Source organism: Microchirus variegatus (genome assembly GCF_963457635.1).
Source record: "Microchirus variegatus genome assembly, chromosome: 6".
NCBI classification, from domain to species: Eukaryota; Metazoa; Chordata; class Actinopteri; order Pleuronectiformes; family Soleidae; genus Microchirus; species Microchirus variegatus.
The window spans coordinates 17,498,677-17,516,380 of record NC_139807.1 but is presented as its reverse complement, the minus strand read 5'-3'; the positions used below and the strand labels follow the sequence as shown (position 1 = coordinate 17,516,380).

Below are 17,704 nucleotides of genomic sequence, written 5' to 3'. Positions count from 1 at the left end.
CAAGTTTTATGATGAGGACGAGGATTGGAAAAATAGTACATTTCAAACTTTGCCCACCGGCTTTCAAAAAGAAAATCACATCCACAGTCAGCAAACCTGAAACTGCAAATTGAACTGAACCACCCGACTAGCCTTTCAAGGTGTGTAAGGTAAGACAGATCCTCGACCCAAATCCCATGAACTGCATATAGTAGCGGCTCTGTTGTCATCTCCCAGCCGCAGCTGGACAACCTGGTGGTGTAGACCTACAGCCTTTGAGTAAAGTGGAAAGCCCAGCTTTAATAAACTCAAGAGGTTGCAGCCATCCAAAAAGGTGCCAACTGTGAACTTAGTTCAACATTTTTGACAATTATTATTTGAATTACAATTATGAACTACGAACTGAACGAGTTCATTTTAAAATTTGCGAACTGAACCTTGAATTAGTTAATGTAGAAAGTGAACTCTCCCAACACTGCCAAAAATGGACTTAAATTGAACAACAAACAGTTTCTGCTTAGCAAATAGCAACAGGCTGAACATTCAATTTTAAACATTTTTAATATTTTCCTTTCATGTGGTGTCAAAGTCACAGGTGAGAGACTCAGTGAAGTAAAGACGAAGGAAAACATGTTTTGCTTCTTTGCTACAATTAAAAGCATCGTTATAAAATAAGTTAAACTTTAATCACTATACAATTGTACAAGGAATCAAAATAAAAAATTAAGTGATTACACAAATGTGCCATTCAACCTGAAAAAATATCAGACGATCAACTATTTTACAAAAAAGGAAGTAGGAAATGTGTCAAAGGTTAAACATTAAGATACAGTTAAGCTTTGATGGAATTATTCATTTAAAGTCTCCTCCAACTCTTCTGACGCTGTAGAGCCACTATTTTTAGCTGCAAACACAAATTGACAAGCAAGAATGTTAAATTATTTGAAGGTTAGCATGAAAGTAAGTTTTCAATACATACAAAAAAAAATGTCAGGGGAAACTGACTTGAACTGAGTTGTTGAACACCATCTGCCTTCAGGGGTTAGCAACCTGCTGCCAGCTAATCGACTTGTATTCATATATCGGGGAATGCTAATGAAGCTGGATGTGCCATTTATTCATTTTAAGAACTACTTAACCGTTGTTTAGCAACAACGAGACCTTTGGTCATTTATTCATGTCTGGTCCATTTCTTTTTCCCTTGTTCTTAGTTCCACAAGTACAAGGTGCACCTTCACTGCTGCTGTGTTCCTGAGGTTTTTTGTGCAAAGAGTGCTCATAGAGGGGCGTACGACTGACTGCTACCGCTGTGTGTATTATGTCCTTGAGATTAATACAGCAATCCACATCAGGGTCAGGAGTCGGGTTCAGTTTTGGGGGGTGGAGTAGAACGAGTGGTGCTGGTAGTTCCGGTCTGGAGGGTTGGTGGCAAACAGGAGAGGAGCACTCTCTGCTCCATACCAACTGAAACGGAGCCAGAAAAAAAAGTGTCAAACCCGACAGCCATGTCTACTGTGCAGTGTGTGAGGCACTGAGTATGGAGGGTTTTCATCCCCCCAGCCTCTCAGTGCACTGCAGCAAATCAGAATTTCTCACTAGAATGTATTAACACCTTGAACGTCCTGAATCCAGAGAAAAAGACTTGTGTAATGTTAATAGTTAAATCTATGGTAAATTTAACTATGATCATTACCTTGATTGTAGATGTGAACTGCGTGCCCATGGAACAGGTGCGTCGTCATCACTTGCTTGAGGGTCGTCAAAGAAGTATGGACGAGGTAGAGCCCTGTTATTGATGACGATGCTACTGGTCTGTAAGAATTGAAAAAAAAAAAGCTTTTGCAGCTTCAACGACACACATTCTCAGTCACATATGACCCAATAAACTAAAAGCTACCTCCTGAGCAGGCTGACGAACCCTGAAGATAAGGATCAGCAGACTTGTCGGGAGCAGTTCCCATATGAATAGAATGGCACCGAAGGCTAGGTAGCCTTTGTCGCCCAATTCATTACGCAAGTCAGCCTACAAGGAAAAACACGATCACAGATAAACGCTATAAACTTTCACAATCAAGCTTGCATATTCTTAGATATATAGAGATATTGACAAGCTTTAGTTCTGAAATAACTCAGGCCGGTTAAAAGTGCCTGGAAATGATGATTACCTGGTCAGAGATATTGTACCAGTCAAAGTCGAACGACTCCACCTCATGACTCTGGGACAGGAAGAGGACTGTCAGGTTGTAGCAGGCTCGACTGGCAAACAACAAGATCACTGCTGCTCCCAGAGCTGCTGTTCTGCACACGGTGGTCCCCTAGTCATATAGAAAAAACACTGTTAGCCAGAACTACCAATACCAAACTCTGAGGTAAGGAACTGGTTCAAGTACAGAACATAACATAATTGAAACTGTGACTACAGTTTGTTGCTGTATTTCATATTATTGCTGAGGGGGTTAAAGATGAACCCACCTTATCGACCAGGTAAGGGCTGGTGGAGTGTGAGTGTCTTGTCAGGAGCATCAGCAAAGCGGCCAGTAACACTGCATCCAGGATAAAGAGTAAGTCATTTACTATGACTCGAACCAGCACCAGATTCCAGGTCCACTCCACTGACTCGCTACGGTTTCGGTCCCCGAGAATCGCACAAACCACGTTGACGCAGAGAAACACGACGTTCACTGCACCATACATGCAGCGGGCCAGCCACCTGAGGAAAACATGGAAGCCGAAGAGATGGATGAATTTACATTAGACATTTCAGACACAATAGAGTTAAGCAAGGATCAAATCAAAACACTGATACAGTATTCTCATTAAAAAGTACAATTATTTCAGTATAGCCTGTAACTTACAGTTTTCTGCCCCCTGCTGAACTGGAAATCTCTCTCACTTTGAGCAACACCTGCAGGACATCAAATATGAAAGTAAAAGCGAACACAATTCCCCTGCTCAAAGATGGTTTCACTTTGGTTACATCAGACTATTATGTCTTACAATCTTTGTTTCACTTTCTATCAGTAAATTAAACAGATTAGCCACCGTCCACAGTCTTACCTGAGTAAAATACAGGTTAATGAGGCTGAGGGTGAAAAACTGCAGACAAACAGGGAAGCAGTAGAGCAGCCAGTAGACTGCAACAGGCAGGTGGTTGGCCTCCAGTGCATTATAGAAGTAGAAGGAGAACAATGTGGTACGGAGGGCAGACCAGAGGAGGCAGAGGGACAGGAACACACTCTGGTAGCTCCATCTTTTGTGTCTGTAGAGGTAGAGAAGCCAGAGCTGGATGTACACCACCAGGAAGAGGGCAGCATACAGAGTGGTGTAAAGGATGGTGAAGCCGAGCTGGACCGAAGGGGCAACAGCTGGGCGAAGAGGAACCGGGGGAAGCAGAGTGGAGTTGGGAGAAGGGGCGGCTGTGACTGGAGCTTCCATTGAGGTTTTGTGAGAAATTAACTGTCCATCATCGAAGAGAAATTGCTCAATCTTCTCCTCTCAGTCTGAGGGGTTTACATGAGAGACCTGAAAATGAAAAACAAAGATCACCAAAACAACTGTAAATACTTAGGTATCAATCCCTTTAAAATCTCTGCTGAATGAGCCTTCTGTGTCAAAAATACAAATAAAGAAGCAGGGCTGCTTTGTGGACATAATAGATTTTTTTCCCATGTCCAACTGACTGACACCAGCCTCTCTCCCTCTTAAAGGGATAGTGCAGTCTCTTGAAGTCGGGGTGTATACGTTGTGAGTCAATGTGTACAGTGGACACCATGCTGTATGTGTGGAGGGGGAGATAGGAGAACACAACATTTTTTTTTTTTTAAATCAATAACATGATAACTATAGACTATATTTTAAATACTATAACATGCTGTCAGACAAGCCTTTGAAACAATAACCCACACAGCTAATTTGTCACATCCTAACGTGGTAAAGAGAATGCTATTGATTTATTGGACCTTGTTTTCTCTGGTGTCCCCAATCACATCATAATAAACTATATTCTAGTTCATGTCTCCCCTTCTTAACACGCTGTCCTAACCAACTGAAATGATTATCTTAGACATCCCTACTACAACAACACATACAATTCCTTCAGAGACTAAACATAAACCTTTTATGTTTTTACAATCAGGTGCATCTGAAAACACAGGCCCAACTCAAATCTGCTGACACTGTAATGACAACTTACGTCATGTCATGAGTTGCACTGTCTCTCTCACACACACAGGTTAGTGCAACTATTCTTCTGAGGACACTGCATTGACGTCCATTCATTTGAACAGACAAACCAAGAGTTATCTTAAACCAAATATTTGCCCTAAACTCACCCAGTTCTTCGGTAATGAGGTTCTGCCTCAGTGTGACCAGGTTTTGCTCTTCATGAAGACCACTGGTCCTGACAAGGTCAGTGTTTATGCTGGAAAATGTCCTAAACATGGAACAGATACAAGTACACAAACACACGTCACGTCGACTGAAATGTCGATAACACATAGTCACACTTTTAGACTATTTAAAAGTTTAAACTACACTGGTGTAACATTTTAAAACAGTTCTAATTGACTGTCTTGTCCGTTTCTGTGTTAACCGGGTTTATGAGTCTGACCTTTGAAACTAAAAGTCCCCAACGAAATGTGTTTATTTTCGGGTTCCGTTCACACTGTACAAAGACTAAGCTAACAGGTGCTAGCGTTGTTAGCCACTGTAAACATTAAACTTTCTCGCGCTGTCGCTGTGTATCTGTCTGTCTGATCCAACACAACATGGAATATGTAAGCTGTCACTAAACATTAGAGGACGACAACAACAAACCTTCTTGTTCGCGGTGGTGAGTGACCATGGAGGAGTTCCGATAAATAACAGAACACAGACGTCGCTCGCTTCCGCATGTAACGCCTGGTGGGCGGGGCCACAGTTTTGATTCTCGCCGCCAATCAGCGACGGAAATGCACTCGCGGTTTCTTCAAGTTGTTGTTTACACGTTTAGAGACAGACGGTGCTTACAGACGACATTCAAAAGCGCGTTTTCGTGACCAGCAGCTGTCCAGTCGGTGTCGCTTTACTTTTACTAAAGCTCGTCATTGTTAGCCGTTAGCCATTAGCCATTGTGCTGTCAGCAAACAAACGAACCACTCGCTCCTTACCTTTCCCCGCGTCACTGACCTGCTGCCGCATTCATTATTAAAGTGCTCCAAGATGCCCATGTTACTGCGGTCTAAAAAGTCCATCCACTCCAGCCAGGCGAGTGGAGAGGAGGAGGCGGAGGACACAGCAGCGGCAACGGCAACACGGAGAAGGTCGACCCGCCTGCACGGGAGAACTACGTACGAGGTGGGTACTTCATGACTCAGTCTTTCCGCCTCCTCTTCCTCCACTGCAGACAACTTCACACTCGGCCACGTAGCTGTGTCGCTAAATACAACGGCAGCTACGTTAGCTGGCTAACCAGAGGACAGAAAACGACAAAGGACTCGGTTTATTGCCTCGTTTTCTTCCTTCAAACACCACTTTAGCAACTTTAGCTCGAGTAGCATTTGTTTAGCCGGCTAGCATCCCAGTAAAGCAAAGATAATTACCCAGTAAGACCCAACTCTGCGCCTCGCCAAAAACGTACACATAGCGAGTTACTGCACCATGGTAAGTTTTCGTCTAATGTTGACTGTTTGTATGTACGTAGAAAACATATAAAACACTTCAATTTATGTTCGTTTTTTGTTTTCTTTTTCTAATAGGGATAGTTTACTTTACATATCCTCACCATGTATGCACAGTCACATTTATGTTGGTGTGTTGTCTTTTACTGAATCTACAGTGCAGCGTTTTATTGATTGTAACGACCTATTCAAAGTACAGTGATCTGGTTAACTATTTGAGACAATAAAGTTAAAATATATTTCAATAAAACCCTGCAGACATTACATATCTAACAACAACAACAACAAGCACTTCTGTCACATAATTCTTCCTTGTACAGGACAGTTACTGTATATCTGACTGCCAGTCCTGCCTCCCCGGATCTGTAACATATATCTGCAAAAACTAAAATTAATTAACAGAGTGTTGCCGTATTACAGTGCTGTCTGCACCATCTTGACTGTGAGTGTAACCTCTGTGGTCCTAACAGGAGACAGATGAGTCAGACTCTGAGTCTGTCCAGAGCCAAGTGATGGAGAAAAGTCCCAGTCCTGTGGCTGAGCCAGAGCCAGAGGAAGGGGAGGCAGAGCTAACGGTAAGATGAAGCTCTACTTACTCACCTTGCAACATGCACACCTCTTGTCTCTTTTCACTGTTGCCTATTGTTTTGTTCTGGCAGGAAACGCAGAGTCTGTCTTGGCTGCATGGGTGTGGCAAGCTTATTTATAAGGCCCTGTTGTGTGTGTGTGTTTGTGGCAGCAGCCTGTAATCATCCCCAGGAAATATTGGCAGGCCATTGCAGAAGTGCCTGTTTATCTTACCCTTATAGATGTAAAGTTGATCTATATATCAAGGCTATGCATGCACATTTACGCAGCAGAGCTCAACCTCAACCAATATACTTAGTGTTTTTAGTCCAATCCCGGAAATATTTTGTTGCATATTTCAAGTGCTGCAATCCCCGGGTATGTGCTTCAGTTCAATGCTGTTCCTGAATTCTGCACACAGTTCCTTCGATTGCACTGGCTTTTGCTCTGATGTGCATTGTCGGTGATAAAACGTTGCCTTAAAACTGTCTATGGTTAAACATGTGTCAGTCTTTCTAAATCATTGTCCAATCAATTATTTTTTTCCTGTGTGAGGTGTTAAAATATTTTCAAGATGATTTCAGAGAAATGGGAAGCACCTGAGCTTTGTACCATAGCTGAGTGTTTTAATACTTGTGTCATTGTGTTATTTTATTATCACAATTTTCTCTACTTTTTAATACATGTTCAAAAAAATGTAAAGTTCTATTTTACTTTGTCATGATGGGGCATTATTCGGTGTAGATTAGAGCTGTAACCATTAATAGATTATTAATCAATTACTAAATTAACGCCATCTATTTTTACATTAATAGATCTATTATAACTCTGATTCCAGTGTCACAAATGTTGATATGTTCTTTGTCCCTATGAAAGAATATTAAATGTCTTTGGAAAAAATATTTAAGAACATCATTTTGAGGTTTGAGGAAGACATTTATGGAGACAGTAATTACCAGATTAATTGATAATGAAAACAGTCTTTAGTCACATCCCTGCTCTAAATAGTTTGTCATTAATAAAAAAAAATGCAGTTCAGAATGAGACTGACAAACAAGTTCATATTAGCTCACTGCAGTTACTGGTGTCAATGAGTGTGCAGCATGGCAGATAAGTACATAAAATGCCATAATGTGTCTCCAGTAAGTACTAAATTACAGTAGCTTGTTATACTACATAGTTTATCTCTCAACTACAAAATGTCTCACTCTGTAAATATCACAGCCACAAGTCAACATGAGGTGGCATTATTAAAAGGAAATATTGCCTGTATAAGTTGGGTCTGTGGCTGTGAGGTGTAGCAGGAGTCAGAAGACCTCATTTGAATAGGTGTGGCTCTTCAAACTCGTTCAGTGCCACGGAAACATTACAAGGAAATATACACCAACTATATTATTTTTATCAGTACCAGGAGAGACGGGGAGTTAAAGGAAGTATGTCAAGTGTGCACTCTGTTGAAGTTTACTGTTTTTAGGGACTGACATGTTGAGATGGGTGCAATAGATAATTTCTTCCAGTGATTTGAAGGTTGTATTTTTTTTTCTCTAATGTGCTTCTGTCTTCCTCAGGAGCTGAAATATTGTAGTGTTCTTCTGAACCGTGTACAAGCAGAAGACACGAAAAAAGAGCTTGAGGAGAAGGAAGACATGAACCGCAAGGGTGGCAAACCTGCTTCTCGTATTCCTACCTTCCATAAACGACCCAGTGGTGTAAGCCAGACCACAGAGCTGCCTGTTCCAAAGAAAGATATCCCTGTCCCTGGAAGTATGGAAGCTTCAAAGTCGAATCCACCTGATGGCCGAGAAACGGCACTTCCCCTACCAACAATCAGAGCCCCCAAAACAGCCTCTGCAGTCCCCTCTCCATTCAGCAGTGCTGAACAATGTGCTGTGACAGCTCATAGTTCCTTAATTACTGCACCCAAGAGTCTTGGTTTTTCTGCTTCTGTTCAGCATTCTCCTCTCACTGCAAGCCCCAGGCCTGCCATAAGACCAGAGCAAGTGTCAGAGCAGCAATTACCAGAGCAAGATGAGAGGAAAAGCTCAGAAGTAGAAGCTGATGTCACACCAGATGCCCACGAAGGTCACATTACTTCACACGAGGGCTCTCTCTGCCAAATGCCACAGGAGGAAACAACAGAAACATACAAGGTTGAAGTCGAAGGCAGGACTACCCTCACTGAGTCTGAAGACACCGGAACGTCTGAGTCTGGAGAGAGTGGTCACATTGCTGAGTTCAGCCAAGTGGATGCTATTATGGATGAAGAAGCACCATGGGCAACAGAGCCAACAAATGTTCCTGAATTAAAGGACAGTAGGTCTTCATCAGATTCTGAATGTGAGGAGGAATTGATAGTTGAAAAGTCAGAGTGCCACAATTTAGAAGAAGCAGAGGAGGAAGAGGAGGACGAACCTGAACCACAAAAAGCCCCGTCAGAGTTTTCAAAACTACCAGAGAAACACGCTGAGTTGGATGAATCTGAATCTCCAGTAGCTGCACAGATGCCCAGTAAAATTAGACCAACCAAGACAACAAAGGTGAGTGATGTTGTTGCACTTGCTTAATGGGTTTCACTAATCTCAGTTTTGCTGTTGTTTCAGCAGACTGGAGTGCATAACACATGAGCTCAGGGTGAGTTTCAGGGAATGAGGTCGAGACTTTTATCTGGAGTTGCCCTTCCACACATGTATTATGCAAACCCATACAGTAGTTCCTCAAGCTCATGATGACAAAAGAAGCTCAGGGTTGATGTGTATGCGTGAAAGCAGATGCACTCACACATAAAGGAATTTCACCACACCCTGCAGTTACACATGTGGTATGCAACACGTTCCTGAGCCATTTCCCAGTCGCTAGTTTAAGCTATGATTGTTTATTTAGTAAATATTTCATGTCTGACTTTTTGCAGGACTCAAGTTGCCCAAGTTTCACCCTCTTCTTCCTCCTGCCCACCACCCTGCTGCTTCTTGGAGGGTTTGGTCAACATGTTTGGCACTACGGCCTTCCCATGTCTGTGGCCCAGCTCACAGCTCACCTGGAGCTACACTGGCTAGAGGGCTTTAGTTTAGTCCCAGAGCCTTGTAGTACTGATTGTCGGTAAGACATATCCACAGTGTCAACATTTCTGGCCAGCTTTGAGAAAAGATGGTCAAATTCACTCATTACATCAGGACTCTTCACAGAACCACTCAAATACTTGGAAGTTGAGTGGTTCTTGTAATTTGAGATGCTGCCTGGACTGAATGTGCTGTACCAATAATGTAATAACTGCCCTGTCCCTTGTTCAGAGTGCGTCTGGTGGAGAGCATCCCTGTGGGTCTGTACCAGTCTTCACCCCCATCCACACAGAGTATTGCTGACAGCTGGCTGCATCTGCTGAACAAGGCCAACAGCTCAGTCCACATTGCAGCTTTCTACTTTACACTAAGAGGCAGTGATCCACAGTTTGCTGACTCCACAGACGCTAAGGTGAGTACCATGGCATGCCTTAGTCTCTTCAATGATGTAAAACTGTGTATATCACTCAAAGTATATTGTATGTTTTTCAGGGACAAGAGGTTTTTGAGCACTTGAAACAACTCAAATCTAAAGGTGTGACACTCCAGATTGCCGTCAACAGCCCACAGACATCAACTCAAGACACATTGGAACTGGCTGCTACAGGTACAACATTATTTGATTGAGACCTTAACCAGACCTGGCATTAACATCTGTCTTGTGTAATCGGATTGCAATCACGTGTCTTTGGTTTCGTTCACGTCATTTTAGGGTTCCACACGTGCATGCTCAACCCCGCGTTCCATTACAGTCATGCAGATTTATCACCAGGAGCTTGCCTGCTTTTTTGGAGGGCTAAGTTATATGTGTTGTGTTGTGTTGGTAGCAGCAGACTTCCTCACACAACCTGAAGCAAGTTTTCATGGTTACCGTGTTCATTGGTTTCTCTTTTGCACAAAACGAGCATGCGCTACCAACTGGACTAGAAGGTGTTGTGCTACATGGAGCATGTACAGTCTATGTGGACTTGAACTGGAGGTGTGCTAGCATTCCTCTGCATAGGGTCTGCACAGCCACAGACCTTAGCAGGTATGGCCAGATGACAAAGATTACATCACATGGACCTCTGAGGGCATGTGGGTGAGGAAAGTATGAGACTGAGTGCAACAAATGGAGGACTCCTCCCTTCACCATTCCCTTTCCCAAGCGCGTAAGGAAACTACGGTGGCCTTTGGAACCAGAAATGTTGTCCTCCTGCTGCTTTGTTAAACACAAACTGCATGCTGTGGCAGATTTGTCCGTTCAGGCTGATGTAGACGCATAGCAGTCTAAGATGGTGGGCTTTGTTAAAGCACAACCCTTGCCTAAAGTACATGTTTATTTCTTCTAAGGCTACAAAAGAAAAAAGCAATTACACACTGATACAACATATGTATGGGTGGCATATTCCATTTCTGCCTTAAACCCTTCTAAATGTTACATACTAATGCGCTACCACTAACCCCAACCTAAGAGAAGTGTTTATTATAAAAACATTATTTTTATGCAGTTGCTTGTAGAATCTAATTTACTGATGCTGTTCGTAATTGGACATAATTCTGTTTGTGGCAAGTTGGAAACTCTTTGAACTGATCTCTTGCAGGCGCAGATGTCAGAGAAGTCGACCTCATGGCTGTAACTGGAGGCATTGTCCACACTAAGCTGTGGGTCGTGGATCAAAAGCACTTGTACCTGGGTAGTGCCAACATGGACTGGCGTTCTCTCAGTCAGGTACAGCAGAGAGAGAGACACATGAAACATTAGTGTGGAAATGAGCCGAGTCTGTGCTTATTGTGTTCAGAGGTTGTCACACGCCACATTAGGGTTTCCTCTTACAGATCACATTACTGTTCAGTAGATTCATAGGACTGAAAGAAAGATGCAACTTAATCTAAGAGGGACACGTTGAGACAGCAGTTTTTAGATGAGCCTCAGTCTACTGCAGAGCTGATCATTTAATTAAACTCAAGCTCTGTTGTGTTTGCTTGTCACTGCACATCTGAAGAAAGTTGTATTTACTGTAGATGGATTACCTTTAAATTTGCTTATTTATGGTTATGTAAAAAGTGAATATTATGCATTTTCTTGAACTCTGTATCAAGTAAGATAATCTGGATTATCATCATTATAATTATAATAATTTGGGTGAGTGCTTCTCCCAGATTAGCAGAGTTTCAGGTTTCTCAGTAGAATCAGATCATTTTTCTGACTCAGACCTGAGATGTGGATGAGCCATGATGAATAAATGTGTTTGTTGAAACCAAGGTGAAGGAGGTGGGTCTGTCAGTGGAGGACTGCAGCTGCCTGGCTCAGGATGCCTTCCGGATCTTTGGGGTTTACTGGAGCATCAGTGGTGCGAAAAACGGATCCCTGCCGCCATACTGGCCTGCTCGCCTCTCTGCCCTGTCCAGCTCACAGAATCCCCTTCATCTGAAGTTCAATGGAGTACCTGCTCAAGTCTACCTGTCTGTAAGTCAGCATGAGTCTTAACTCCCTCTTTGAGGTATACTTTCCCCTTTCACTCAACGGGTGTCTTTACCACTGTGGAACAGATACTGATAAAACTAATGCTTATGGACAGAATATAGTGTCTAAAGGTTACTGTCTGTTTTCAGTCTGTTCCTTTTGTATTTTTACTGGAATAAATAAAAAAAGAGTGGAAGATGATATGAATGCGTGTTCAGCTCAATGATTAATCAATCCTAAATAATAGCTTGGGTTTAAATTAGTTAGAGTTTATTTAAACCCTGTGTCAGACTAGTTAATCCATATTTGTTTGAACATATTTCCACATGTAAACATAATGATTCATATCAAAGCTCATCAATAGAGTGATATGAGCTCAAACATGTCGAAGATACTTCAGTACCATATTGTTTGTACTGGTGATGAGATGTTCTTTTGTTATTTTTTGAGTTTTGTTTTTAAATCAGATTGTCTTCAGGTATAATATTTGAGTATATTTACAGCATTGTAGATATGAGCAGGGCTATAAAAGCTTCCGCTTCATCTTTGCTTCCATCGTCCTCACTGCTTATTCTGTCCATTTCCTGCAGAGTTCCCCTCCACAAATATCAGCTCGCGGCCGCTCTGACGATCTCTCCACCATACTGTCTGTCATCAATGATGCCCAGGCGTTTGTTTTCATCTCTGTCATGGACTACCTTCCTCTGTCTCAGTACACAAAGCCACTCAGGTACACTCGGCTCACTAAGAGCCACCAGTGTTATAATAATGTAAGCCACTTGACTTGATACATGCTACTGTGGCATATATAATATATAATATTAAATAAATATAATAATAATGTAATGTAGATTAGATTTTAAAATGTGTCTCAAGAATGACGTGTATGTTGACAGTATTGATCTGTTCTCTGGAAAGTTTCCCCTGCTGTAGAGATTAAAGTGTGCTGTGGTTTCTTGCTGTCAGGTTCTGGCCCCCCATCGACTCGGCCCTGCGTGCTGCAGCCTGCACCAGAGGCGTTCAGGTCAGACTGCTGGTCAGCTGCTGGGAGCACTCTCCAGCCTCCATGTTCCCCTTCATTCAGTCTCTGCTGGTGCTCAACAGGCCTCCACTGAAATGTGACATTGAAGCAGTACGTTTGGAGATTTGAATTTCATTCATGAGGGTTATTAACAGTGCACTCAGCAGAATAACAGTGGATCTGATCACCTCTCCTGTGACTCCTATCTCTGTGCAGAAATCTTTTGTAGTGCCTTCAACAGTGGAGCAGAGGAAAATCCCCTATGCACGAGTCAATCATGCCAAGTACATGGTCACAGACAGAGTGGCGTATATAGGTATGTACTTTGTCTGAGCCTTCAAACATTATCCTCTGTGACACATTGCCCACTTCATTTACCGTATTAGTATTATTATTTATTGATTTTTACACAGTTATATGTTTACACCAAAACCTATAATCAAATGTAGTCAATTCAATCTGAAACTAAGCCCCATGAAATGTAGTATTATTATAATAGTTTACAAATGTAGCAGGAATCGTTTATTGTATAGAGCTTATTCGGAGCCATTTTTATTTACATTTCACATGTCATATTTTTCAATTATAGACAGATTTTGTAAAAGCAAATTATCTCGTTTCCAGCTCTGTATTTTATTACACACTATTTACATTTTGTCTGGTGTTCTTATGTGAAATGCTGTTTCAGTTTAGCCTAAAAAATTATGACCTCTTCTACATTGATAGGAGGTATTTGCTATAATAATCTACTGATTAACTGAGTTTGTCTCCTCAGGGACATCCAACTGGTCAGAGGGCTACTTCACTAACACTGCAGGTGTAGGCTTGGTTGTGAACCAGACTGGCTCAGTGGTTGGGGAAGGGCAGCAAACTCTGCAGAGCCAAGTGGAGGCACTTTTCCTCAGAGACTGGGGGTCCAAGTACGCCAGCACCCTCTCTGTTGACAGTGTGAACGTCTGCCCTCATCACCGACACTGAGGGTTTGCAGTTCAATGAAGCACATTGTAGATGGGCATGTCGCTTGCTCCTGCCACTTGAACTTTATTTAACCTGTGCTGAAATCAGCTTGCTGTACTGTGTTGGTTTTTATTACTGTTTCTTGAATGCCTGCCTTTTCTGTATATAATTGCAATTTTAGATTTGGTTTCAGAGTTTGTTATTTTTTTAACTTTCATGTTTGGACTGTTTTCTTAAATGAGCTGAGGCACAAGGGAACTAGCTTTGTATAATTCATTTTATGCCTGGTGCATTATGTATACTTTTAAAAATGTTTTTTCCAAACTTCAACAAGCTCATGCAGGAAATTGAACATCTCCAAATCAGGAGCATACACCGTGGCAATGTATATGTTGCTGAAGCTATCAGCTGGTCTCCTATGTGTACATCATGTCATGACACTAGGTTATATATATAGTACAAGGTTATACAAAAACGAGTGAGCATGTTTTGTTTTGTGAATGAAGTTTCCTCGTGTGGAATCTGTTTTACTGTATTGTCATTACTGTGCTGTTTCTTTGATCAGGTCTTTAACTGAGTAAATTGTTTACAGAGGGACCTTCTGAATCTGGATGGAACAGGGAACATTTCAGTTCACTGAACAAACCCTGCCCCTCAGCTGGTTATTTGTGAGTGCTTCTTCCACAGTATGACATGAGCGGTACATGCTGATGTGATCGCCTAGTGAGAGGACATGGTTTAAAGGACTCGATCACAATCCTCAAATGACCAAAATTGAAGTGGTGAGCATTTTATTAGTGGTTTTCGCAACCTTACAGGTAACCTACAGCCTCAAGAAGCTATGTGAGGTTGTAATACGAGTCCTTGTTATGAAAAGAACCAGTCATTAAAAAATGCCTTGCTTAGATTTACTGCATTTGTCTCTACTTAATTATATTTGATATAATGACATGGTAATGATAGTTGTGTGAGTGTACCATTGGTGCAGTGTAGTGGATTCATGGATGCAACACTGAGTGTGAGATATGGTTTACATTTGCAGTAAAAAGAACCCCACAAAAAATCAGTTTTCTGTTGGTCCTAAAATAATATATTTTGGTAAGAACATTTATGACATTCTAGTGTATTGGGAATTGCATATTAAAGTGCAACGGTAGCAAAGCCACAACTGTCTATCATCAGTTAAGGTTTCTTTAAAAATGTAAGGTTAAAGGTGAAGTAAGTAGTTTATAGTGCCATCTAGAGGAGAGGCTGAAATTTACAACAATGAACTGCTCCTCTGCTCACCCCCTCCCTTCCCTGAGCGCAACGGTATCCTCAGCCGGTCCTCGTTGTCTTTCTCCGTGTCAGCAGATGAGGTTCGTGAGGCGAGGGAGAGGGTGAGCTACCGCGGCCGTAGCAGATGAAGCGGAGAGAGTGGAGGCGGGACTTCCACTACAAGTAAAGAGACGCTTGATTTGTTCTCTCGCGTTTGTCTATACAAGCTCCCGTAGAAACATGGCGTCGTGGCAATGCAGTAGCGGCCCGCGACCATATTATTTTACGTGACTTTGAAACACTACGAAAATGAAACAAAGAATATTATACAGCGACTAGACAATGCAGGAGCACATATGTATAAAAAAAAGTGGATTTTGAGTCATACAAACCCATTAATACTACACTGTCCCTTTAAATGCAACAGTGAACAGATTAAACACAAAAAAACTGATGAAGCACTTTTAATCAATTCTTGCGTTTTCTCAATTTCACTAACCACTCCACATAAAACTTACAAGGATGTTTTTAATTCAGCGTACAAGAAACATTAATGGACTTTGTCTTAAGTCCCAAATAAAATAAACACTTTAGTGACTTCTGCAGTACTTGTCTCTTTCCTCACACGATGTCAAAGTCACTGCTCAGACATGAAAGATCGCTCTCTCATGATCGTTCCTGGATCATATCAATCCATCCGACTGCATCTGTTGCTGCTTGTTTTGTTTTTAAGACAAAGGAGAAACAACTGATGGTGAACAGAGACAGGTCAAAAGCAGACTTTTTCACTATTTTTTTTTTTGCCATTTTCATACATAAAATACAGGTGATTTTTCGGGATTGGGGTCCAGACATTCTCCAGAGTATACTGTTCACATATGGTGAATTCAGTGGGATATTATCTGTATTTACAACAGCAGGAGAATCTCCAGAGGGTTGGGTTAAGGAGGTGGCATGATTGCCCATTAACTGGGCATGTACCCTCAAGAGTTTATTCTACTACATTCCCACAGTGGAACTCAGGACATTAACTGCAGATTGTAGTAAGGAGCTGAGCAGAGAATCTCAGGAGTGTCTGCAGACATTTGCATTCACATATATAATTCCTCTGAAGAATGTCCAGATGTCTGAAAAACTGTCTGAAAGAAGACACTATGACGGCCATTCAAGTCCTTTCCATGTCCATGTATGTGGCTCAATGATGCAGGTGTGTTTCTCTGACAGAGAGGGAGGAGACCTGGAACCCCTGCTGCTCTCATTCCATAGAGAGCTGCACACTGTCCGATTGACCTTGTTGCTGCTCAAATTTTCTGGCTACAAGAAAAAAGAGGAGGGAGTGAAGACAACTGCGAAGGTCAGCAGGTCTGACCCACAGAAGATTAACCCAACGTGTGTTGTATTGCAGATCTGCACTGACACTCACCCAGAGAGTACATCTCTAGCTGCTGCCTCAGGCGGACCTTCTGCAGGCTGTCGTAGAAGTTGGGTTCTGGGTTGCTGCCAACGGTGGGAGGCAGAGTGAAGATACGCATGATCTTCCTTTTGTTTCTGAATGACATGTGAGTAAAGAGAAATATTAAGGCCAGGGTTAAATAGTTATGTCACCATATATCTAAAGTTAAAATCCAACTGGGAAAACTCGTTTGTTTCATACAATATTTGTCTAAAAGAAGAGATATAGCATCTACAGCCAGATTGGCCTACTTCAAGCTATGCAGGGTTGATTTCAACAGCTGTGGCCTAGTGGTTAGGGCTTCGAGCTCGAGACCGGAAGGTAGCCGGTTCAATCCCCGACCAGTCCGCAGCTGAAGTGCTGTTGAGCAAGGCACCTAACCCCCTCACTGCTCCCCGAGGGCCGCTCACTGGCATGGCAGCTCACTGCGCTGGGTTAGCATGTTCTCCACCTCACTGTGTGTGCTGTGTGTGTTCACTAACTCACTGCAGAATTAAATTTAAAGGGTTCTTAATCTTAATCTAATCTTCAATGCATTCAGTGTCTTTTGTTTATGACTCTAAACCTCAGGAGAAGCAAAGAGAAATGCATTTTCCCAAATTCAGTCCTGACATTTGGAATTATTTAAATCAACGTCAGGTTTGCTTGACTTAATTTATGCTGACAAGAGACATTTCAGATGATATCTACACAGAGGGTGATGTATAAAATACGCACACAAACATGGACTCGAGAAAACTACAGACTATACATTTTCAATGCAGTTCGGGAAGGAAGGCTCGATGGTAGACGAGTGGAGGAGCGAGTCGTGCTTACTTTCTGGCGTACATGAGCAGACCGAAGCTAACCAGGATCACCAGCAGGTAAACATTGGTGGCCTCATTCCAGGCTTCGTGTACCGAGTAGTCTGGAGACTCGGGCTCGTTCCCTAAACCCCCGTGAGCGCCCATTGAAGCAGGAAGACCGTGAGCAAACTCTGCGACCAAATTTATTGAAACAAAACGATTCAATTCGTGACTGACTTGCTAATTCGTTAGCCAACCATTGCTGGAGACAACACAAACACAAAATTGTCCCGATCGATACCCGGAAGCACGATCTGTTCTGCGCAGACGCCAGCCTCCACGCATGCGCCATACGTGAACAGAACCCAACGCCATTTAAAAAAAAATAACTTTATTGAGAAATTCAACAATACAATCTAGTACAACAGAAAAACGTACTAATCGGTATGTCATTCCAAAGTTTTCATCGCTTTTCATTTGTTTTAAGTTTAATGGACGAAATGTGAATTTGCCAATAATAAAAACA

At 42.1% G+C, this 17,704-nt stretch overlaps 2 protein-coding genes across 2 annotated transcripts; both read right to left on the bottom strand.

Moving 5' to 3' along the window:
- Positions 1 to 786: 786 nt before the first annotated feature.
- On the bottom strand, positions 787 to 4,817 carry gpr137 (G protein-coupled receptor 137). Its single transcript, XM_083891500.1, has 9 exons — positions 4,795 to 4,817; positions 4,311 to 4,411; positions 3,037 to 3,501; positions 2,835 to 2,884; positions 2,452 to 2,689; positions 2,145 to 2,294; positions 1,877 to 2,002; positions 1,673 to 1,791; positions 787 to 1,443 (listed from the first exon to the last, which is right to left on the bottom strand). Exons 3-9 carry the CDS (start codon positions 3,412 to 3,414, stop codon positions 1,347 to 1,349), a joined length of 1,158 nt encoding a protein of 385 aa, XP_083747626.1. The 5' UTR covers positions 3,415 to 3,501; positions 4,311 to 4,411; positions 4,795 to 4,817; the 3' UTR covers positions 787 to 1,346.
- A 10,587-nt stretch (positions 4,818 to 15,404) lies between these two features.
- On the bottom strand, positions 15,405 to 17,464 carry smim19 (small integral membrane protein 19). The gene is made up of 3 exons (XM_083891508.1): positions 17,210 to 17,464; positions 16,364 to 16,488; positions 15,405 to 16,254 (listed from the first exon to the last, which is right to left on the bottom strand). The coding sequence occupies exons 1-3, from the start codon at positions 17,341 to 17,343 to the stop codon at positions 16,196 to 16,198; spliced, it is 318 nt and encodes a 105-aa protein (XP_083747634.1). The 5' UTR covers positions 17,344 to 17,464; the 3' UTR covers positions 15,405 to 16,195.
- Between the last annotated feature and the right edge of the window lie 240 nt (positions 17,465 to 17,704).

Coding starts and splice junctions, on each gene's coding strand:
- gpr137 (XM_083891500.1), bottom strand. CDS start 3,414: ATGGAAGCTCCAGTCACAGCCGCCCCTTCTCCCAACTCCACTCTGCTT. Junction 2,885..3,036: donor TTAACCTGTATTTTACTCAG/GTAAGACTGTGG, acceptor GATGTCCTGCAG/GTGTTGCTCAAAGTGAGAGA. Junction 2,295..2,451: donor GCCCTTACCTGGTCGATAAG/GTGGGTTCATCT, acceptor CTATATGACTAG/GGGACCACCGTGTGCAGAAC.
- smim19 (XM_083891508.1), bottom strand. CDS start 17,343: ATGGGCGCTCACGGGGGTTTAGGGAACGAGCCCGAGTCTCCAGACTAC. Junction 16,489..17,209: donor CTGCTCATGTACGCCAGAAA/GTAAGCACGACT, acceptor CATGTCATTCAG/AAACAAAAGGAAGATCATGC. Junction 16,255..16,363: donor GCTAGAGATGTACTCTCTGG/GTGAGTGTCAGT, acceptor TTTTTCTTGTAG/CCAGAAAATTTGAGCAGCAA.